The 22,719-nt window shown below is 41.2% G+C and overlaps 1 protein-coding gene across 2 annotated transcripts in view; it reads left to right on the forward strand.

Annotated features, from left to right (window-relative positions):
- The window catches only part of EGFR (epidermal growth factor receptor), a 147,216-nt gene that overhangs the window by 88,354 nt on the left and 36,143 nt on the right, over positions 1-22,719 (forward strand). For both annotated transcript variants that reach the window (XM_083577651.1, XM_083577652.1), the window contains exons 2-14: positions 822-973; positions 3,587-3,764; positions 4,510-4,671; positions 6,857-6,925; positions 8,411-8,529; positions 9,840-9,981; positions 11,276-11,392; positions 12,495-12,621; positions 12,719-12,792; positions 15,597-15,687; positions 18,891-19,090; positions 19,999-20,131; positions 22,344-22,443. In XM_083577651.1, coding sequence (XP_083433777.1) covers positions 822-973; positions 3,587-3,764; positions 4,510-4,671; positions 6,857-6,925; positions 8,411-8,529; positions 9,840-9,981; positions 11,276-11,392; positions 12,495-12,621; positions 12,719-12,792; positions 15,597-15,687; positions 18,891-19,090; positions 19,999-20,131; positions 22,344-22,443 — 1,664 coding nt within the window. The remainder of the gene's footprint in view (positions 1-821; positions 974-3,586; positions 3,765-4,509; positions 4,672-6,856; positions 6,926-8,410; positions 8,530-9,839; positions 9,982-11,275; positions 11,393-12,494; positions 12,622-12,718; positions 12,793-15,596; positions 15,688-18,890; positions 19,091-19,998; positions 20,132-22,343; positions 22,444-22,719) is intronic.

Below are 22,719 nucleotides of genomic sequence, written 5' to 3' on the forward strand. Positions count from 1 at the left end.
AATAAACCTTACACATTGGGCACCTTGAAGTTTATGTTGAAGACTGAAACACAAAGCAGTAAAGGCTTTTGGTGGGTGTTCTGGTTTTACTTTCCTTGTTGCTATATTGATACTGCTATTGATCCTGTATATACGTTTTATCACTTCACTCCCATTTAATATGTAAATGATTATATTGTTTTGCTGCTGCTTTTTATTGCTTTAGGGTATGATTTGTAGTTCGTTTGAATACTGTTCCATAGAAAACAAGCTTTAAAATATTTTAAGCAAAGGCAGCTAGATACAGTACAGTTGACTGAAATGTGTTAACCCACTTCATTACAACTGGGCGTTTTTCTTCAGGTTGGTGCTTGAGTTTGTAAATGTCCCCAATTCCATTCTGTTTATCTCAAGTGGTTGGCCACTGTGAAAACAAGAGCGTAGAGCTCGGTGGGCCTTTGGTCTGATCCAGCAGCTTCGGGGCTCTTCTTGTGACACGTAGGCAATAATTGACACACCTCCAGTATGAGAAACAGATAAAGTTCCCCAACTACAAAAATACTAACAATTTTACTTTAAGGAAACATGCTTTATACTATTAGAACGTGCAAAACCACAAAGTGTGGTATTGTATTGTCCTGTTGTTGGATACTCAATGATTTCTAAGGCAGCAGCCATAAACTCTGCATATAATAATAATAATAATAATAATAATAATAATAATAATAATAATAATATGTTTATACCCCACCCATCCGGCTGAGTTTCCCCAGCCGTTCTGGGTGGCTCTGCCATTCTGCTGGCAGTAAGTCCTGACTTCTTTCTTCTTCTCTCCTCTACAGTTTGCCAAGGAACCAGCAACAAGCTAACACAGCTTTCAAGTGTGGATGAGCACTACAATAGTCTGAAGAGAATGTATGAAGGCTGCGAGGTGGTGCTTGGCAATCTAGAAATCACTCACGTGAATCACACCTATAACCTTACTTTCTTGAGGGTTAGTGCAATGAGTCATGTTTCTCTGGTTCAGATGAAGTTGAGAAGAAAAATGAATGCATGTTGTAACCTAAGGAAGCAGCAACGTCCACCTTAGTCAGCAACTAGGTTTGGTTTGGGTTTTTTGAGGAGGCACTTTGTCAAAGACCAAATTCCTCCTCCTAAAATATCATCCTGCCACATCCTGTTGTCATATGAACTGCTTGTTCACACCACTCTTGCTTTTGGAATAAGCAACTGGAGGCTCTGAGTAATAAAGGAAGGGCAGGTTGGGGGGTCTTTCTAAGAGTAAGCCCCAAACACACACATTTTTGCTGTGCGAGCCAAGGATTCCAGCTATTGGAAATTGTTGTACTTCAAACAAACTAATACTTTACACAGAAGGCCTAGAAACTCCTGGGCTGATGTGTACATACACGTATGTTTTCTATTTGCTGTTGGCAAAGTAAGCTCCCCTGGAATAATTTGGCTTGTTCCAACTCGTGCATTTAGCACTAAATCGTAATCTGTTTTACAATGTTATGTGAGCACAGAAGACATTTTATAGTCTTCATTTGTACTGTTGAATAACATCAAAATGCTTTCATAGACAACCCACCAAACGCAAATGAAATAAAGCTACAAATTGTAAGATGTGTAAAAGCCCCCTGATAAAAACTGCATTAAAAAGGAACATGTAAAGCTGACTCCTCCTTAATTATTATAATCTATTACTTTCTGGATCTACCCTCTGAAAGCTTGAAGCATGCAAATTTTTCGTATATGTATTTATATCATGTTTATTATGATTACTTGACTCGCCACTGTGAGTGGCAAGAAAAATCGGATATAAATTTGGATAAGATGGATGAAAGATTTCTTTCACTTCTGGTACACAGTTTACAGAGTGTTCTTCCCAAGAAGAGCCTATATTAGCATAACTTAGCCACAAAGTTAGGGCTCTTCTTTTAGTGATATGCCAAGGTGTTGTAATGATTAGCTGTGACCAGATGTTTGTATTAGTTGTGGCCAGATCTGGGTTTGTAGAATCATTAATCCCTGTTCTGGTGACTGCTTTATTGCTTACTGACTTCAGTTAGCATTTTGTTGGTTCTATCATTCATTGTGTGTCAAGGCTTCGTGACCACCCCATTCTCTGAGGGTTAAAAACTATACAGTACACAGTATGTTTGTTTTATGGGATCAAATAAGGCCACAACTTTATTGGTTACATATGTCTAGGCTTGGGCCACAGGCATTGAGGTAAGCCACTGTGAATATCACTCCAGCCTGTCTGCTGACAGTGTCTCTAAGGGTGAAGCCAGCTGACAGGGAACGCCCTATGACCTACGTCAAATCTGGCCATCCCCCAAGTGGTTTCCGTTGGTGGAGTGGAATGGCCCTGGCCCCCATCTGGGTATTGGACAGGAGCTATTCCTCCCAGATCCTTTTAACAGGATACCCTTACCCGTGGAGGGGCAGGCGGAGGCTACAGCCTACCCTCCATTAAAGATCTAAGCTTACCCAATGCCTGTCTGCCAATAGAGCCATTACTGGCTTGCTGCTAATCCTCCTGATCGAATGTGATGCTAGGTTGATGGATCACTCGACATCCAGAGTGATCAACCCTGCATCTGATCACAAAATTGCCCTGCTTTCTGGCCCGATTGAAGCTAGCAGGGTTGGGACTACCACATCAACACTGCCTTTCCAACCAGTGTGACCAAAGAATGGTTATGATAGGGAACGATGTCAAGAATCTTTCTAAGTCCTCAATTATATACCAAGTGATGACTATGGTCTTCCAAGGGCCCAAGTCATTCTCCCCCAGTTGGATGACAATTGCATCCGGGGGTGGGGGGTAGCAATGTAGGCATGAATTCCTGCCACTTCATTCCACACCTCATAAACCAGGAAATCTGGACACCAGGTACCAATCCAAGGTTGCTGCCTTTTCCGGTGGAAACTACCTGTGGAAGTACCTGGGGCAAGTACCTATGGAATGATAAAAAGTGGAAAGAGGCATCCAAAATATATTATATAAATACATCTTTATGAATCAAGGGCTGTAAGAATCTAGAAAAGTGTTTAGAAGCAGTATCTCAAGTATAGGGCCAGTATGCTGGCTAGTAGTCTATTACTAAAAAATAAAATGCCCATATGTTGCAGCCACAGAACACATCCACCACAGGGGAAAAAGCATACTAGGGATATTGTGCCTCCATCAATTTACTGAAGAGGTTTTGAAATATTTTTGTTTCTGCTAGAAGACACCACCTTTCTTAATTTGTCTTCAGAAGTAACCATGTATCATTTGAAATAAGTACAGGCAGTGACCATTTTTTGTGTGTCCAATTGACGTGCAATCACACACATGCTTGTCACTGCTGACCCGGAAGTGGCCAAAAAAAAGGGGGTGGGCTTATGCACACTCCATCAGTGTGTGCAGGGATCAGGAATGGAACCTCCATGCAAAAAGATTGCCACCTGTACAGTATTTAATTTCTTTCTTGTTTGCTTGTTTTCTTAAATATTATTAGCTAACATAAAATGGGGAAAACCTCAAGATTAATAGCTTTTAAGACATAGCCTAAAATGACTAATAATATCTGCCTTCCTGTTGTCTATCCTCCAGAGTATACAAGAGGTGGCTGGTTACGTGCTTATAGCAATAAACACAGTGAAAAGTATTCCTTTGGAGAATCTCCAGATAATCCGAGGGAACACCCTTTATGAAAATGCTGCGTTGGCAGTTTTACTAAATTACAACGATGTCAGGGGGCTTGAAGAGCTGCCAATGAGACGCTTAGCAGGTGAGTTATTCAGGATGGAAGGGTGCAAAAAAAAATTAACACCCCCCAAATAATCCTTCAATCTTTAGCAGAACATGGGTTTGTAATCTGTCATTTAAATAATTTGGAATTGACTCAGCACTTGGTATATTAACTCAACTTTCTGTTAATTTGTTGGTGAGATATGAAATGAGGAGAATCCCTGTCACGATGCACGAATCTTTGAAGAATTATGCATTTCCCGACAACAGCTTTGGTAGCTTTGATATAGTACATAAGAGTCCTCAGCATCTCACAGCAGTAGCTCAGCCAACCATTTAACAGCTCTGTAAGAGAAACCAGTATTATTGTCCCCATATTACAGACCGTAATACTCTGTCTGAAAAACCGAAGTTTATTTTAAGACACTCCGTGACCTAGTTCTTAATCATATCCACCTTTTGCTAACTGTGCTACAGTACCTGTGTGTTCTCATTGCTAATCAATGAAACCTTCCCAGGACCCCTAAGAGGAAACACATATTACTCCCATTTTACAGATGGGGAAAATGGGCTGGAAAGTCCAGTGCCTTAACCACACAGGAATATGAAAATAATAATGGGGTCTGAACCTGCTTTCTAGACCCAAATGCAGTACTGTCAGTAGGCTCATGGAGACTCACCACTACCTGTCTACACACACACACGTATTTCCTCCTCCTCCTCTTCCCCTTTTGAAAAGGAAACCATATCATTTTTGATGTCTTTGCCGTAATTTCTTTTGGCAGAAATTCTAAATGGAGGAATAAAATTCAGCAATAATCCTTATCTTTGCAACATGGATAATGTTCTTTGGGATGACATTGTCGATAAAACAAGCAGCAAAGGTTTTGTACAGTTTGATCCTACTGAAAGAACAGAAATATTGCCAAGAACCGACAATAAAACATGTAAGTATAAACTGAAAAACCATATATGTATATATTCTTGACATTATACAAACCTATTGAAGTAGCGCCAGCCCACTGGATGTTGAATCCATAGCTGTCAACTTTTCCCTTTTCTTGCAAGGAATCCTATTTGGAGTAAGGGAATTCCCCTTTAAAAAAAGGGAAACATTGACAGCTATGGTTGAATCTGTTTCTTAAACAAGTGCAGTCTCAAATTAAAAATGAAGATATAATAACTGCAGGAGTTTGCCACAATAGCAGCATGATACTAAGGCACATTTTAAATAAAATGACAAATTCATAGTTACTAATGGTATTTGCTTGTTTCAAACTACAGTGTGAGTGTATAGTGTCGTATTTGCCTTGTATACAAATCAGCATGAGAGTCTTACTCTCGGGGTTGTGGGTTTGAGCCCTGCGTTGGGCAAAGGACTCCTGCCTTGCCGGGGTTGGACTAGATGTCCCTCGTGGTCCCTTCCAACTCTCCAATTCTATGATTCTATGAAATGAAGGGCTGCCTTGCTGACAGTTCCCAAAAATGTATGACAGGAAAACTACAAGCAATTATAATAACTAGGGACCTGCTTTGTGCTCTTTTGGTGGTAGGAACCCTCTGTGACCTTTCTAGTTGCTATTTAATATATAATGGGTGCTGTCCCATCATTTTGAGCTTTGTCCCACATTCTGGCATCGTTACAGACATTTCGTTTGAGGGTCAAGGCCCAAAACTCAGTTGTTGAAATAACAAGTTTGGATCAGATCTTGAGTCATGTACACTTGACTAAGAATCAGTGAAAATGATTTTATATAGTAAATGTGAATAAAAATATGTAATTAACATATACTAAATAAATTTTAAACAATGCTGTAACTCAATAAATAATAAACTTATTAAAACCACCTTTTGATAAAACTTTATCAAAACCACCTTTTGACTTCCAAGTTATCTTCAGTAGTCCTAATTGCATGTATGTATATACATCTATGGTTCAACATAAATACCAAATATAAAAAAAGATCTCTAGAACATAGGGAACTAAAAAGAAAGATAGATGAGAAAAGGTATGTGAAGTAACAACACCAATCATGGCTAATAATAATGATAATCATCCATCCAATGTGTGCCCCCCCCCAGACTTGAGAATAAGCCTTCAAAAATGTGGATTCCACTGCCAATAAAAACATTGTAAGTTTACCCAAAATTAGCCCAACTGGTCAGCTATGTGTATTCTGCAATGCCCTTCCCAACAAAAATCAGTCTGGAGAGAGTTGTTCCTTTACAGGTCTACAACCCCAGGAGATCCAGATGTTGGTTTATTTACTATGCTATGGCTACATAAACCTACAGAGAATCTAGTTCCCAGTCAGTTGAAAAACCCTCTTTTATATATGTTTTCATAGTTCACTCGGAAAAGGGACTGTGGAATCAGCTCTTTTTAAATATCTTTTGCTTTCTTCATGCTTGCACATGTGTATAGTTAAAAGTCAGAGCTAAAACAACAGAACCAAGCTTCTGGTAAACTTTGACAAGTTTAAGTGAGGATGCAAATTATCCAGCAGATAGAATAAACATGTTGGAAGTGATTGTGGTCTACTGATTAATTACATTTTTAAATTACTGCTCAAAATACCTTTTTACCAATTTCTTCTCTTCAGCAGCAGGAATGCGTGTATCCAACTGTCCCTCTTATATTTTGCTTGGATGATGGTTAAGCGACACCCATCCTTTGGGGCCATTTCTGAGGCTATATTTTCAGCATCCTAAAGCCTATTAACGTCTTCAGACATATGGGAATGAATGGCTTTATCTTTGATTCTCCATTATCTGTTGCTCCCTGCATTAAAGTTGTTCTTCAAGCCAAATGCCCATTCCTACCAGCCCCCTTAGGTATAATCTTTGCTCTGACCATCTCCAGCCTTGACCGCTGCATCTTTCACAGCTTAGTCCCAAACTCTACTGGCAAAGTATTCACCTCTCCCATTAAGCAAAATAACACTTTTCCTCAAGATCCTTCACTGCTTTCCCAACCAATTCTCTGCACCAAGCTCCTTGTACTTGCTATTAAAGCTTGCCACAACCTTGCCTAAACTACATTTCAGTCTACCCCAAACTACAAAAAGATTCCCATGGAATAAAATTTGTCCACTTGATGTTTTCTCTAATATATATTCCCCACTTTCTTAGGCCAACAGTGTCATCCCAATTGTACAAGAGCACATTGCTGGGCTGCTGGACTAGAGAACTGCCAAACAAGTAAGTATAAACATTTATTTTTCTTTCAATTTTAAAATATACTTATGTTTTAATGAGGAATATTTCCATTAGCAAGAGTTTCTTTTTGCCATTCTGCTCTATATCATCTGAAATGATGCTTGTTTTAAATCTTGGCTGCATTAGCTTCCATGCAGCTGGTACATAGTATAGGCCCACCTCAACTCCAATTGCTGGGTCTGACTGATGCAGACGTAATGCTGGCTCCTTCTTAACCAGGTGCAACCCTCCACCTAATTTTTTGCAGCCCTTGATGCCACGTTGTTTGCAACTCCAGTTGTGTACAATGAATTGCCTTCCCATACTTTGTGGGATTAGTTTCTTTTTGGCAGCTTTTAGTATAATTAGCCATGGTAGCCTTCTAGACTGGCTTTGTAAGATGGGCATTGGGGACACTGTTGCACAGTGGTTCTGCTCCTACTTACAGGGTTGTGTCCAGGGAATAGCACCAAGAGACTGTTTCAGCTGCATGGCCTTTGCATTATGGTGTGTACTGCAGGGGACTATCTTGTTCCCCGTGCTGCTTAATGTCTACATGAAGCTGCTAGGTGTGGTCATTCAGAGTTTGGGGGCAAAGTGTCATCAAGATGCTGATGAAACACAGCTCTACTTCTCCGTAACTTCAGGAGAGAGAGTTCATTATTTAGACCATTGTCTGGGTGGAGTGGATGAGGGCCAATAAACTGAGCTTGAATGCTGGAAAGAGTGAGGCACTGTAGATCAGCCACTTGCCTGTTCTGAATGCAGCTGAACTCCCTCTGAAATAGCAGGGTCAGAGTTTGAGGGTACTCCTGAATCTATCTTTGTTGCTCAGAACTCAAGTATCCTCTGGGGCTAGGAGTAACTTACAGCTGGTACCCTACAGCCATTCTTTGACAGGAATGATCTGGCTAAAGTGATTCATGCATTGGTAACCTCAAGACTTAGTCATTTTAATGCACTCTATATGGGGCTACCCTTGAGGCTGGTTGAATAGCCATACCTGATGCAAAACCTTATAGCTAGACTGTTGGTGTGGACAAAGTATTGCCAGAACATAATTTGGGTGCTCAAGGTCTTGCAGTGGTGGCCCATTTGCTCCTGGGCCAGGTTCAGAGTTCTTGAATTAATTAACAAGGCCCTTAACAACTTGACTCCAAGTTACCTGAGAGACCATCTGATCACTTAGGTCCCTTCCCAATCACTGAGGTCTTTGGGGGATTCAGTGTTAATGGTCCCCAATGGCTCATATCCACCAGGAGCCATGTGTATTGGGGGTCCACTCTCACAGAACTCCCTTCCAGTAGAAGTCAGACGAGCCCCCTTTTTGAATATTTTATTTATTGCAACAGGCAATAGAAGTCTGGTACTTTTAGCTTTTCTGTATTGTATTTCTTGCACGCTACGTAGAGATGAGTATGTAGTATATATAATTATTTGAATAAAATAACAGATAAATGAATAAATGTTGCCATTTTTGTCTTTCAGTAACCAAGGTTGACTGTGCAGCACAATGTTCAGGCAGATGCAAGGGGAGGCTGCCAAGTGACTGTTGTCATACGCAGTGTGCAGCAGGATGTACAGGTCCTAGAGAGAGTGATTGCTTGGTAAGAAGGCTACACAAACGTACATAAATTTATGTCACTATTATGTAACCCAATCTGCAAACAATTAAGCTGAAAGGCCTAGTTTTTACAAAGTGTTTATTGCAATTCACCAATAGAAAAACAATGAAGAGAAACACAGCAACATTTGCTAGATTTACAAAAAATAAAATTGAACCTTATATGTTTGTGGCTTGTCTCCACATTATCCAGAAAATGAAAAAAGGTAGCCAAACATCTATCAAAGTTTATATTGCTGTTTTTGATACCTTTCAGATCAAATTATGCATGTACATGATGCCCCTTGTTTTAATAAACCATTTGAATTGACGTAGAATATGTATTGAGCTCGATTTTTTTAGACACCATTATCCTAGCTACTATCAGACGATTCCATGATAAACTATATTGTTCCTTATTTGCATAATTGTTTCACTGACACTGCATAATTAATTCTAGAAGCAAAAGAAAGTTGAAGCGTATGGTATTGACCACTTTACTCAATAACACTGCATTTTAATGCATATTTACTAGATATGTAGACTAAATAGTGAACCTCTTCAGCAAGTATCTGAAGAATGATAATACATGCCAACTAGATGGATCAAAATGCATGATTTTTACAGTGTTATATTTTAATTTAACACATACCAAAACATAATATGCTATCTTGCAAAATAACACCAATATTTAATAGAGATGGCTGTATATAAATTATGCACTTAATTTTAGGTTTTTTTGCCTCCTTGCCTAATTCCATCAATATCTTAATATTGTAACTAAGTATTAGTTAGCTTTAATTTGACCTTTTAAAAAATCTGCTCAAAAGCATTCCCAAGTACCCTATTATTATGCTGATCAATATTTGTTTGTTAGAAAAGGGTTTTAACTGCAGATGTTACAAAATAGAATATATTGTGTATGGGACCTTATTAAACATCTTAAAATGAAATCCTGATATCTAAGTCAGACAATCTTGAAACCTCCTTTCTACCCCAATATGTGATTTCACTGAAACATGTTTCCAAGCAAATGTGCTTAGGAATCCAAACATATGTTTAGGTCTCAGTCCCAGTTCAGCATTAGTCCGCTTTCTTAATGAACATGGAATCTAAAATGACCTATATTACAGATATGTTACAAGGCTGACAAAGTTTGCACAGCAACAGTGCTATATAAATCATAGATAATAATGAGCTTTCAGATTGAGAAATAATAAAAGTCTAACCTTAAAAATTGCAAATTTTCTCATTTTCTACTGTATTAAAACAAAATATTTGCTCTTGTACTATTGTTGCATTATTTATTAACAGGCATGTCGCAAGTTTTGGGATGATGCAACATGCAAGGAGTCTTGCCCTAGTTTGCAAAAGTATAATATTATCACCTATCAGTTGGAAGACAACCCAGATGGAAAATACAGCTTTGGAGCAACTTGTGTAAAGAATTGTCCACGTAAGTTTTAGCTTTGGAGCAACTTATGCAAAGAATTGTCCACATAAATCAGTCTGTGGAGAAGAAAGTTCACTTTCTGCCTTCTATCAAGGATGCTTCAAATTAATTTCTGGTATGCATCTCATGCACATGTTCTCGAACCCTCAGCTGTTCATTCTAGAGTGGTAATTTCCAAATGGCTGTGAGAAAGAACTTCAATAATGACTCCATTATTTGATGGATTAAATTTAATCCACTAATTTACTAGTCTAACTTCATCTCCCTCCAGCCAACCTCCATTTGCAGCTAGTGAACTTGGGACATGAAATCACTCCTGATGCCACGATGCAGCATCATTAGCAAGCCTGGAGTCAGGGTAACCACAGGACCTCTGTACAAATCACTAATCCTGGACTTTCCTCCTTTCAGTATGCTGCCAATTTTAATTCAGCTACCCTAAGCTTAGTTCTAGAAGCTAGAGGAAACTGTAAGAAGCACTACTGTTTTCACATTATGCACCCATCATAAAAAATGTGTGATGAATTTTAATGTACTCACATAATGTACCTCAAACATGTACACTTGGGAGCATCTCTGCTAGCCCTACTTGCTCAAGACAGCTGGTGAGGCTCATCTCAACATTCCTCCACTCTGGGTTTTATATGTACACATAGGAACATAGGAAACTGCCTTATACCCACTATTGGTCCATCTGACTGGAAGCTCAGGGTTTCAGATGGGACATTCTCAGCCTCTTTTTAAAACACAATATTTAACTTGGTTCATTTTTAATTTTTAGCATTTTTGTTGTGCATTTGAATAACTTTTTTGTACATTTTTATTGAAATGGCAAATTAGATCAGTCAAATTCCACTCTGCCTTTCCTCTTTTCCCAGTGCCTAAGTGCTGTTTTTTGACTTCCTACTAATGCTTCTTCAGGAATTCTGTTTCTGCGAGTAGCAGTATGAAGTGACCTGATCCACACCACCAAAACTAATATGTGGATTAGAACATAATTATCCCTCATATTTTGCAATACAGTTCTTGGCTTAAGAAATTATATAAATGCATGTAAAGTGTGCATTTTAGGGTAAAAAGAATTTAGAAATACATATATTGAGATAAATTATGTATTAAAATATGCATTGTGATAAAATACATAAAACATCCTTAAATACATTGTTTTGTGTGGTTTTTTTGTTTTTTTTAACAATTCACAGATTAATGCAGAGACAGGATGGAATGGTCTTGAGAACAAACGCATGCAAAACTGACACAGACTGATCCATCCATTCTTACTCCCTGTCTTTTCTAGATAACTATGTTGTAACAGACCATGGTTCATGCGTCCGGTCGTGTCCTCCAGACTCTACAGAAGTGGAACAGAATGGCATTCGGAAGTGTAAAAAATGTGATGGCCCCTGTAGCAAAGGTATGAAAACTAGAGAATCACTGGGTGTGATGCAGGTGAATATAAAGCCCTAATGTTTACTGACTTTTGTAGTACTACAGTAATAATCTCAAACAGTAATAATGATGAAGTAAGTCTTGGATGAGATTACAGTTCAACAAATGCAGTAGAAATTCTTATCAAAACTGAAAAGTGCCATTTATCAAACCCTGGTCACAGCACAAGGTTTTTCGGGGAAAGGTAAATCATGAACCCAAACAACATGCTAGGTCAAACCATGGCTTAGCTCAGTGCCACACACTAAAATGACTGGGAAGGAGGAAAACAGCCACAGTCTCATCTCCAGGAGCTCACCTGTTTGCTCATTCATGGTTTGAGCTTAGAGTGGTAGGTAAATCCTTAAAAAGAGGCAGTGGTGAATGGAGTTCTGAAATGCTTAACCAAAGGATAATTGTTATTCTGTTTATTTAAAGCTCACAATTTGGCTTGGAGAGTTAAACAATGAGTCAAGAAAGAAGATTCCACCTAAACATTAGGAAGAACCTCCTGACAGTAAGAGCTGTTTGACAGTGGAATTTGCTGCCAAGGAGTGTGGTGGAGTCTCCTTCTTTGGAGGTCTTTAAGCAGAGGCTTGACAACCATATGTCAGGAGTACTCTGATGGTGTTTCCTGCTTGGCAGGGGGTTGGACTCGATGGCCCTTGTGGTCTCTTCCAACTCTATGATTCTATGATTCTATGAGTCTGGGTTCAGACACATGCGAAACCAAACAATGAAACACAAACAGCAGAATGACCAGGGGGAATAAAGAGACTGTTGTCTCCTCTTTGGGAGCCTGTACATTTGTGCTAAGCCACGGTTTGGCTTAAATATATTTCTGTTCTATATTGTTTCTATATGTCTGGTTCTTCTTATGCTTTTATGTTGTACAGATATGATTGATGTATCAAATAAAGCAAAAACAAAATGACTTGAGACCAAGTTCATTTGTTACATATCTATTTATTCCCCTTTGCCCTCCAGGACTGACAAGTGCGGAAGCTTGTTGCTGGTGTGTATACGAGCCTCTTACTGATACCTGAAGCCCCCATTGAGCCCTAACATTTATTTTTCCTTTTTAACAGTTTGCAATGGGATTGGAACAGGTGATTTTAAAGGTGTTATTGCCGTTAATGCATCCAATATTGACTATTTCACAAATTGCACTACAATCAATGGAGACCTTGTATTTCTGAAAGTATCATTTTCAGGGTAAGTTAAGTTATTATTGAGTCTAATGTGGAGCAGAGAAATGTGGCTTATCTATTAGCTCAGTCACTGTTATTCTCTGTTATTCTCTGTCTTCTAGTGATTCATACACAAGGACACCCCCCTTGGACCCAAAGAAGCTGGATATCTTTAAAACTGTTAAAGAAATCACAGGTTAGTGATATCAAGTTGTTTAAAAGCCTCATCTCTCAGATTAGAAAAGGACTGAGATTGTAGGAGACCAGCATCTACTGTTAAGAAGTAGACTTTTTTATTCCAACATATACAAATAAAATCAATTGTGCATAGGCTACAGACCATGTTTTGCATTTACATTCATATAAGTTGGAATAGCACTTGGTCCCAAAGGAGCCATTTAATGCTGTTTGACACCAGAAGCAATAGAACCAAAACATTTTTACACCTGGAGTTCTCACACTTTGTAGCAATGCTTCTCGCTAAGTGAACAGAAAACATTTTGAACTTCTGCAGATGCAATGTCAAGATGGGAGTCGGGAGCAAGTCAGCAGTAACTCACAAAAAGTCAGTGAAGTTAACTCTTTATTCATGGAAACCAAAACAGCTCAGGCCTAGTGATCACAGCAACTCTTCCCTGTAGGTCTTGCCCCAATGAGGCAGTTGCAAAGGCTGAAGGTTCCTTGCCTTTCTAAGACTCCTCCTTGCCTGGGTCCTTCCCAAGCAATCTAAGGCTCCATGTCTTATCTCTCTTGCTCCGCCCTCTGCATTCATCTCTGTGTTCTGGGAGACCAGAGGAGAGGGAGCTGCTCACAGCAGGAGGGGGAGACTTCTTCAGCAGCCTGCCTGATCTCTGCTTCTTGGCCCCGCTCCTCTCCAGCCTTCACTTCTGCCTCTAACTCTGGACTGTTCTCTGCCACAGTACTTGTAGTAACAAAAAAACCCCTGCCTAACACTGCTTTCATATTTCTTTCAATACCCCCCCTGCTCCATCCCCTCAGAGGAGGAAGGCCTCTCTTTCCTTCCCCGCTTCTCCCCCTTGAAATCCTCTGTCTCTCAGCCAGCCTTACTCAACGTGCAAGGAGTTGCTGGTGCCAGCGCTGGTCCGGCCAAAAGGCTTAGAGCACGGCTGAGGCGAGGGTGGGGAGGCAAGTGAGGAGGCTGTGGACAGGCTGTGGCACTGAGCCCCCCTGAAAGTGACCCACGGCTCACTGATGGGGCCAAACCCCCTGTTTTAGAAACATCAAGCTACCAGTCACTTGTTCTGATCATAGAGGTTGAGCGTGAATTGTGTGAGAGAGAGCAGGCAAGGACTCCCCCACAGTCTCATGATTAGGGCATGTTCTGGTATGCTGTTTCTATGGTGTGACAACATATTTTCCTTGCTTTCATGTTAGCCTCAATCTTTTGTGGGTGAATAATGCAAAGACAGCCAAGATGTTTGTAACAGTTCTTGTTTATTGTACATTTCAAAATGAAATAAAAACATTCATGACAGAAACAGGAAGGCCAAATCACTTTTGTGACTGATGGGGAGAATAAATCTGGCACACTTGTTACCCCTGGAGGGGCTTTCGATCTGGTGGAGAAGAGGAGTGGGTTTCCCTGCTGCAGCCCTTCTGGTTTCCACTCTGTTGTGAATGGCCCCCCAACTCTCTGGAGCTGATTTGTAGAGGACACTGGGGGCTGCAGAAGGGAAGGGGAGTTAGAAAAAAAACCCTTCTCCTCCTCTTCCATTAGTGGATGCATCTGCTGGATCAAAAGCCCTTCTGTAAGCGCAGGAACACCAACTGGATTCTACCCAGTGATGATAATGATTATTTAAAACAAATATTCTCTGGATAATGATGACGTTGACGATGATTTATTTGTACCCCCACCCAACTGACTAGGATCCCTCAGCCACTCTGGGTGGCTTCCAACAGAATATAAAAATACAATGAAACATCTCAGTAGAAGGCTGCCTTCAGATGTCTCCAGAAAGCTGTGTAGTTGTTTATCTCTTTGACATCTATAGAATGGTAGTTGTTCACACAACAGCCTCGTAGCAACTCAGAACACAAGTCCCTCTTACTGTATTATGGTCATACCTGACATTTTTTGAAAATTCAGAAAAGGATTACTTACTCCATCCCTTTCACTACTTGCCCTAGGATGCAAGTTAAAAGCAAAGGAAATCAGGAAATCTGTCTAACAAGTTGCCTCAAGAGATTGCTGCATTGCTCTAGCAAGCTTAGTTATTTGAGGCCTAATTGTCAGTAATATGGTCCTGGTTCATACACTCACAGTGTTCTCATTTGCATGGAGAAGGAAAATCATGACCCCTGTGCACAACATCTATTATGGAGTTCATGGTCCATATTTGGCCAAAATGTTTGATGGCCTGATCTTGCTCATGGCATGGGGGGAGTAACTAATGCATTTCATTTCAATGTTTTAGGTCTGTGTGCACCCCTGTTCTTTCAGGGCACAGCTCAATATTACAAGTTGTCCAGATTCATGTGTTACAGGCCTGCTTCATGTGTCACTTTCTCGTTTGTCAGGTGGACTGAAAGACAGCTCAAAATGCTTGATGTTTTGAGAGCTCTTTCCAGAGCACAGTGCCTGGGCAGCTGGGAAGCCTAATAGAGTAGTAGCTGCATTAAGCACCACTGTAGTGCACTTTCTGCGTTTTTGAAAAGGCATTCACTAGCCTGTGAAATAGTTTATCTTTATGCCACCAGCAACAATTACAAGTTTCCAACAGAATTTGCTAAGGGAAGTAAAATTTCTGTGGTGTCTAACACAGCTTAGGTTTATAGACTCCAGCTTTTGTGCTATTTAGCTGCCTTGGTGGCCTGCATGTAAACTGTTTACAAAGCAGCGTTAAAAATAGCTCCATGCTGAAGCTCCTTGAAATGTTCTTCGTTTTGATGTCCACATAAAAGTATGGAAGGAGCAAAGTCATTCTTGGTTGACAAAAATACTTTGTAAATGTGTTTATGCTATTGGTCTTCTTTCAGGATTCTTGTTGATCCAGGTTTGGCCACAAAATTTCAAAGATTTGAGTGCTTTTGAAAATCTGGAGGTTATACGAGGCAGAACAAAACAATTGTAAGTACAGCCATGTGCCAAAAATGCTTGTGTACTTGGGCTTATTTGTAAAAAAAATGGCTAGAGGATTGGTCATGACCAACAGCCAGATTGCAGGCTGCAATTAACGTGGGATAGGTACCAACCACACTGCTACTGTTTTCTTCTATTTGCTTAAGGTTCCACTGGGGAGGGGGGCATTATCTTTGTTTAATTAACACATCTGTGTTTCTTGCGGCCGACGGAGCCTCTCACATCCCTTCTGCATTGAAGGTATACCACGCAAAAGTGGTTTCCACCCTCTGTTATGCTGCCCCACTCTGGGCCCCAGGGTCCAATTTAACATCACTGGGGACATTGCAGAATCAGTTTCTCCGTCGCCTTCTGAAACTCCCCATGTGTGTGAGCAATGCAGCCATACGTCTGGAGTTAAGGATTGCATCATTGGAGACTGTCATCTGGAAGCGAGTCTTTGGCTATTGGCTGTCCAGCTGGCATAGGCTTCCCGACCATTACCTTTTTCAGTGCCTCTGGCGGGACGTCTTTGTCAATCCGTGGGTAGGAAAAATCCATGCCAAACTTCTGAGCATCGGAATTTCCCCAGCGGACTCCTTAAAGATGAACTTACGCTCAGCCAAAAGCCTTATTGAGCAAAGATTAGCAGACATTGAAAATCAACACAACCTCGCCAGGGGTGGGGGTGTCTGCTCCCCCAGGTATCACGGAATAACCCCACCACTTGGCCTTCCATCATACATGTCATCTCTTTCATCAGTACCACACCGACGTGCATTTATTCGTGCAAGGTTCAATGTCTTTCCATCAAACCTGCTGAACCACAGATTTTCCAATGGTTTGGTGTCTCCGCTGTGCGTGTGTGACGGGGAAACTGTTGAATCTCTTTCACATATAATGTTCAACTGTCCCCTACATAGCATAGCCAGGGCTAAATTCCTGGGTCCTGCTTTACTGCGCTTGGTTGGCAGGCCTGTTGAGTCACACGCCGCACTGCTTTTGCAGGATACAGATCCTTCTGTAACTCTGCAGGTGGCGAGATTTCTGAATGCGGTTATCTCACACTCAAAAACCACCAAAAAACAACAACAACATCAAAACTAATTGGACTGTTATGTTGAGAGTGCATGTCGGAGTTCGTCTTTAGTTTTCCTTTTCTGTGATCCATCCCTTGGAGCTCTCCTGGCCCCAAGCCGTCACTTGGCTCTGCTCAATGACCCACCCTTGCATCGTGGTGTTCACCTTCTGTTGTCGGATATATCTGTTTTTATGTCCCTGTGTTTTTATGTTTGTACATATTTTATGGGCTAATAGCCGTAAATAAATAAATAAATAAAGTATCTGCTTATCTTTAGCAGCTCTGCAGTATCTTTTTTTACTACTGTATTCCATTAATTGGACTCATTTTAATTTTTGGTTTGTTGGTTTATTTGTTTGTTTTTAGAGAATGAAGTAGAGGAAGGAGGCCATATGAAGTTTCCTTAAGCATTATTAAGCATTATGTCAGAATAGCTAAACCAGAATTGAAGATTTGCTGTGAAACTATTGTTTGATGCGGGTTTATGGTTATTTATGTTAAGCAAGCCATTTTAAAGACTATTTTCCATGCTTCTCCAGTACTCTGCTTGCAAGATGATAAGAAGCAGGGGCACCATCTGGGGGGGTGGGTGGGCTGAGCCCCACCAAAAAAAACAAAAAAAACCAAGGAGGGGATCCCTCAATATTCCGCAGCCTACTGGGTCCTGTTGGGGCTTTCTCCAGCTTGTGGAAGGCTGCACTGGCTTGCGTGGTGTCAGGAAACGCCACAGGGATCAGCGTGTCTGGCGTGAGTCCCACCACCTGTGTGGCATCTCCCAATGCTGCAGGGACCAGCATGGCCTAGCAGAAGGCAGCACCAACCTGCACAGCATTTGGAGATGTGTGCCATGTCTCACATGTGGTGTCACATGCATGCTGGCCACCTTCAATCTTGGAGCAACCCGGCGCCTGTGACAAGAAGGTCTTATTAGTGTTCCCCTGTAGTTGTGACCTGCATAACCTGCAAGCTGACCACAACCTACCATCCACACATTGTGGACTGCCAAGTATTTGACAACCCCAGGCTGTTTCTAGTAGCAATAGATAAACTTAATTTAACTGATTGTGGACTGCGGTACATTGATCAGATACATGGTTCCTGCTCACAGCTTCTGATGAAGCTAAGCTATAGTTTGTGGCAAGCTAAGCCATAGTTTCATGCTTCATTTAGGATCTTGCCCAGGATTAAGGCAACAAAACAATTGGTAATATCTGTGGTTACTCAATATGTCTGCACTGGGTGAAGAACTAGAGGAGCACACATTGGGTGTGCATTAGGCCTGGGCGATGTATGATACCTTGCCCAGGACCGCTTTTGAGGGCCAGAGTGCGATGGCACCTTCACCTGGCGGTATATCCTGGGTGGGGCTTGCCTGCCGCTGACTCGCTCTGCCACCAGTACCTGACATGTGGAGGGAGGAACAAGCGATACATCGCAGTGTTGAAAAGCTGACATTGCCCAGCCCTAGTGTGTGTTAGAAGCTGATACCGCACTGCAAGTTGCAGCTAAGAATGGTGTCCAAATCTGAAAAGCATGGATTGCATGTTAATAATAATGTTACCAGACTGTCTCAGATTTTCTCTGTTACCTCAAATTAGCCATGTAATACTGATTCAGAAGTTTCCCTAATGTGGCCTCCCAAACTTCTCTGTCTCCCAGGCCACACTCCCTCTGTCCAGGCCATCCACCTCACTGGCCCTGCTTTGCATGCTCTTTGAGTGTTTTTGCCTGGCTGGAATATTTCTTTGAACTCTGATGATGCCTTTGACTTCCCTGGATGGAGGATGGAGTGATGTCTTTGTGTGTAGAAACCAGCCTCCTGCAGAAAGCTAAATCTTCTCTTAATAGTTCTGTCCACTTTTCCCTCTGGCCTTGCCCACCTGACCCAAGGCTCCCCAGAAGGGAATGTGGATCTCAGGCTGGAAAAGCCTCCTTATTCAGATTATTTTTTATACTAGAGAACTTAAATTAAAACATATTAAACAGCATATTTTTGTTTATTTCATTTGATTTATTTCAAAGCTTGTTTCTAGCACCAGAAAATCAAAAGAATAATGAGTTTAGAAAAGCTGCATTTTTCTTTTCTCCCCTCCTTTTTTTTTTGAAACCATACTTTTTTTTTCCATTTTAGGGGCCAGTATGCTCTTGCTATCACTGGCCTGAACATAACATCTCTGGGATTGCGCAGTCTGAAGGAAGTAAGCGATGGAGATGTTGCCATTTTAAGAAACAACCACCTCTGCTTCGGTAACACAGTGGACTGGAATAAACTTTTTGTAACAAAAGATCAGAGCACAAAAATAATTAGAAACAGAGATGAAAGTGAATGTGGTAAGTTACTAGGGGCCACTTACCCAGTTCAAATTACCTGTAAATTTCAGAGAGACTTCTGCACACGCTTGCAGTTAATCACATTTTTAAAACGTTGGTTTTGCATTTGTCTGTATCCCCATAAGCATGCATTATTGGAGGCCTCAATCCTTCCAAGCTCCCTAAGCTGCATATCAGGCACAGTTGCGCATAAGGACTGCCTGTGTGAACCTTCCTGTATCCTTCAGAGGCCCTATTTGATGCTCCTACTTTCAAAGTCTAGGAGGGTTACCACCAGGGGTGGGGGGAGAGTGCCAGCAGTCAGCAGGTCAGGCACTGGCTGAGGGTTCCAGGGTTGAGAAGGTCCCTTCCCGCACTCCTTAGGAGCCAAACTCTGTTCCCATTTGCAGTGGTCGCCATTTCCTTGCTGCCCTGCTCTGAGAAACAGTTGAGGGGGTCCCTCTTCCCAGACACCCTGGCCAAAGCAGCAGGGCATGTTAATTTTTTCAACTTTAAAATTCCAAAATGAGGGGTGCTAAAAAGTTGTAAATAAATAATGACGTAGTGTAATATGTCAGGTGTTGTAATATGTTGAAGTGGTATTTACCTAATTTTAAGACCCACTAAAGAGCAGATTATTGTTGTTCTGTCTTGATAACAACATAACAAACCACAGAATTCAAAGAGGGTGTACTTTCTTTTTCCCATGACTGTACTTGTAAAAGATCAGGTGCCTGAGAAGGCTTCTGGGTACCACAGTCTAGGATGGAGGCAATACAAATAGATCCTAACCTGAATTCTAGCAATTCATTTAACTGAATACCAGTGGAAACTGAATCATGTCCTTGATGCTTATATTCTCCTGTGACTTTGACACCATCTTTTGAGATTTATTTAATGTTTAATTTTTAATTTATTTTGTCCGTTAGCCACTGCAACAGAAATTTGCCATCCCCTCTGCTCAGATGAAGGCTGCTGGGGCCCGGGGCCCTTGCAGTGCTTTTCTTGCCGTTACTTTATTCGCCAACGGGAGTGTGTAAAAGAGTGCAACATTGTGCAAGGGTAAGCTAAGCGTTTCCTCCATTCTATTTAAATAAGATACTCAAATCTTAATCCTGTATATGTTAGCTTTCATGTGTGCCTGGACTCTGCATTTTGCTGAACCACAGAGAAGGATGGAGACAGGGAGTTATTCTGCAGGAGTTGCATATAACTTAGCAATCAACACAGGTAACTAAGAATAACAGAAGTTATAAGGACTATGGATCAAATATACTAGTGCCTATTATTTTGCTGGCACTGGCTGAGGAGAAAAACAGGAAAATCAGTTATATCTAGTCTGTCAGGTGCAAAGGTCCCATGGATGCATAGAAATTGAATCCCAGCTAATGATTGTGATCCTGAGGCAAGAAGAACATGTTCTTCTTCTCTGATGTCAGCTATGCAATATTGACTCCTCCACATGCTTCTCATAGAAAATACTTTTCTTGCTTTTCCTTCTACTATCTCTTTCCGAAATTCTTTGGCTAGTTTAAAACAAAATGAAACAAAAACCCAGCATATACATAATGTAGACTTTTTGAAATACTTCATCTTTCAGCAGATGTTACTTTTTTATAAGTAAAATTCCTCCAGGTAATGCTTTGACCCACATGGAAAATTTGGTCTTTTCACATCAAATTATGATCAGACACAGTTTAATTAGTGGTAAAGTTACCTAGCATGTAATAGTTGAACCATCTGTTCTCAGTTTTTATATTTTAATGATTCACTGGAAATTTCAGAGAAGCTTTGAATTTAAGTATCAGCTGATTAACCAATATAATTCAGTCCCTTGTTTAAAAATTGCATTGTGATTCCTCTGGGTTTGCCTGCATCTCCAGCCCACAGGATGTAATTGTGTCAAGGTATGAGGTGCACTCATGTGCCCCCATGTGTAGAATCTTCAAATGTTAACTGAAAATGATGCTTATAAATAACTGTGTGACTAGAGTCCACTCAGACACAACAAGCCCTACTTGCACAGGCATTTAAGAGATGAAGGACTTGTGTGAAAGACTGAAAAGCTTTACATGTTGTAGGTGTAGAGCCTGACTGAAGCTCACGTCTGCACCTCATTGCATACACAGTTGGCCTGCAGGACCTGAGCGACAGAAGCATAGCTCTGTGGTGGAGCTTGGTTGGTTGGGAGACAATGCTGAGAGCGCCTGTGGGGCTGAAGTCAAACTAGATCATATAGTAGAGCAACAGGGTCCAGGTTCAGCCCGTGGCATCATCCAGTTAAAGGTATAGCAGGTGGTGGGAATGGCCTCTGCCAGCTGCAGTCAACAGTACTGGGCAGCATGGACAAATGGCCTGCCGCAGCAGAAGGCATCTTCCTGTGCCTCACCAAGCCAAACTCAACCAAGCAGCCCTCTCTTGCGACCTGCCAGGTGCCTATTTTTCCAGCCCAAGAGAAGTAACATAAATGGGGATGAATGACTCCATGTTGCTGTTCATCTTTTTCCTAAGCTGAATAGCAGCATGCTGGGCCATTTCTCCCCCTGAGATCTGCTTATGCTGCTCAGTTGAGTGTGGAGTACTTGAGAGTGTTGAGAAGGAGGCTGGACTACAGAGCATAGACGTTGTGCCTTATCCTCCATTGGTAGAGGATATCACAACCTCTTGCTGGAGCAAGTTTCATCATTTAACTATGTACTACATGAAGAAGTGCTATGCTCTAGCCCAGGGGTTGTCCACCTGGTCCCTGCCGCCCACTAGTGGGTGTTTCAGGATTCTAGGTGGGTGGTAGGGGGTTCTACGGCACAAGCTGAATCCTTCCATTGAGCACTGGTGGGTGGTAAGGAAATTTTACCATCAAGAAAGCTGCATTAGTGGGCGGTAGGTATAAAAAGGTTGACTACCCCTGCTCTAGTGCTCTGATGCTTTTGGGCCACTCCTCAGTCTGACAGTGTGACATGATTGGAATTTCCTCCCAGGTATTAAACTTGAATAATCCACTACCTTAGCACTGTCACCTCCCTGGTCTTTGAAGCTAATGGGATTGTCTGTTTGGGTCTGGGTTGTTAATGTTGGAGTGTCTTAGCAAGATTTTGGAAGTGACAGAACAGTCTTGTTATAGTGTTGCTTCTTCCAGTGCTATAATATAGTCCTTCTGCCCTCCTTTATTTATGTGCATCAACCCCGACAAAATACTACATTAATGTTTCAGCACTCAGAAACTTGGAGTAATATCTTGCTGTTAAAGTTATATTCACTTTTCTATCCATTTCAGGAATCCTCGGGAGTTTGTAAGAGAGCTTGAGTGTCTTCAGTGCCATCCAGAATGCCTGGTGCAAAATTCAACTGAATTCAACGCAACTTGCACAGGACCTGTAAGTGCATATTATCTTGCATTCTTATTCCCAACAATACTTTAATGTTCAGTTGCCCCAATTCCTAAACCATGGTGGACTCAGATCTGTGCAATGCAACAGAGGGTGCAGGTAAATCTGCTTGGTGGGTGGAGAGCCCATGTAGGTAGGAGAAACCTATTCCTAGCCAAGCCCAGGGTATATTTGCCTAAGTGATACATAAGTCATTTGCACATAAGGGCTCCCCTGTTCATGTGCAGAGCAGTTCCCTCCACTGAAATAAAAGCAGAATCATTT

This window comes from Podarcis filfolensis (assembly GCF_964270895.1).
Source record: "Podarcis filfolensis genome assembly, chromosome: 12".
NCBI classification, from domain to species: Eukaryota; Metazoa; Chordata; class Lepidosauria; order Squamata; family Lacertidae; genus Podarcis; species Podarcis filfolensis.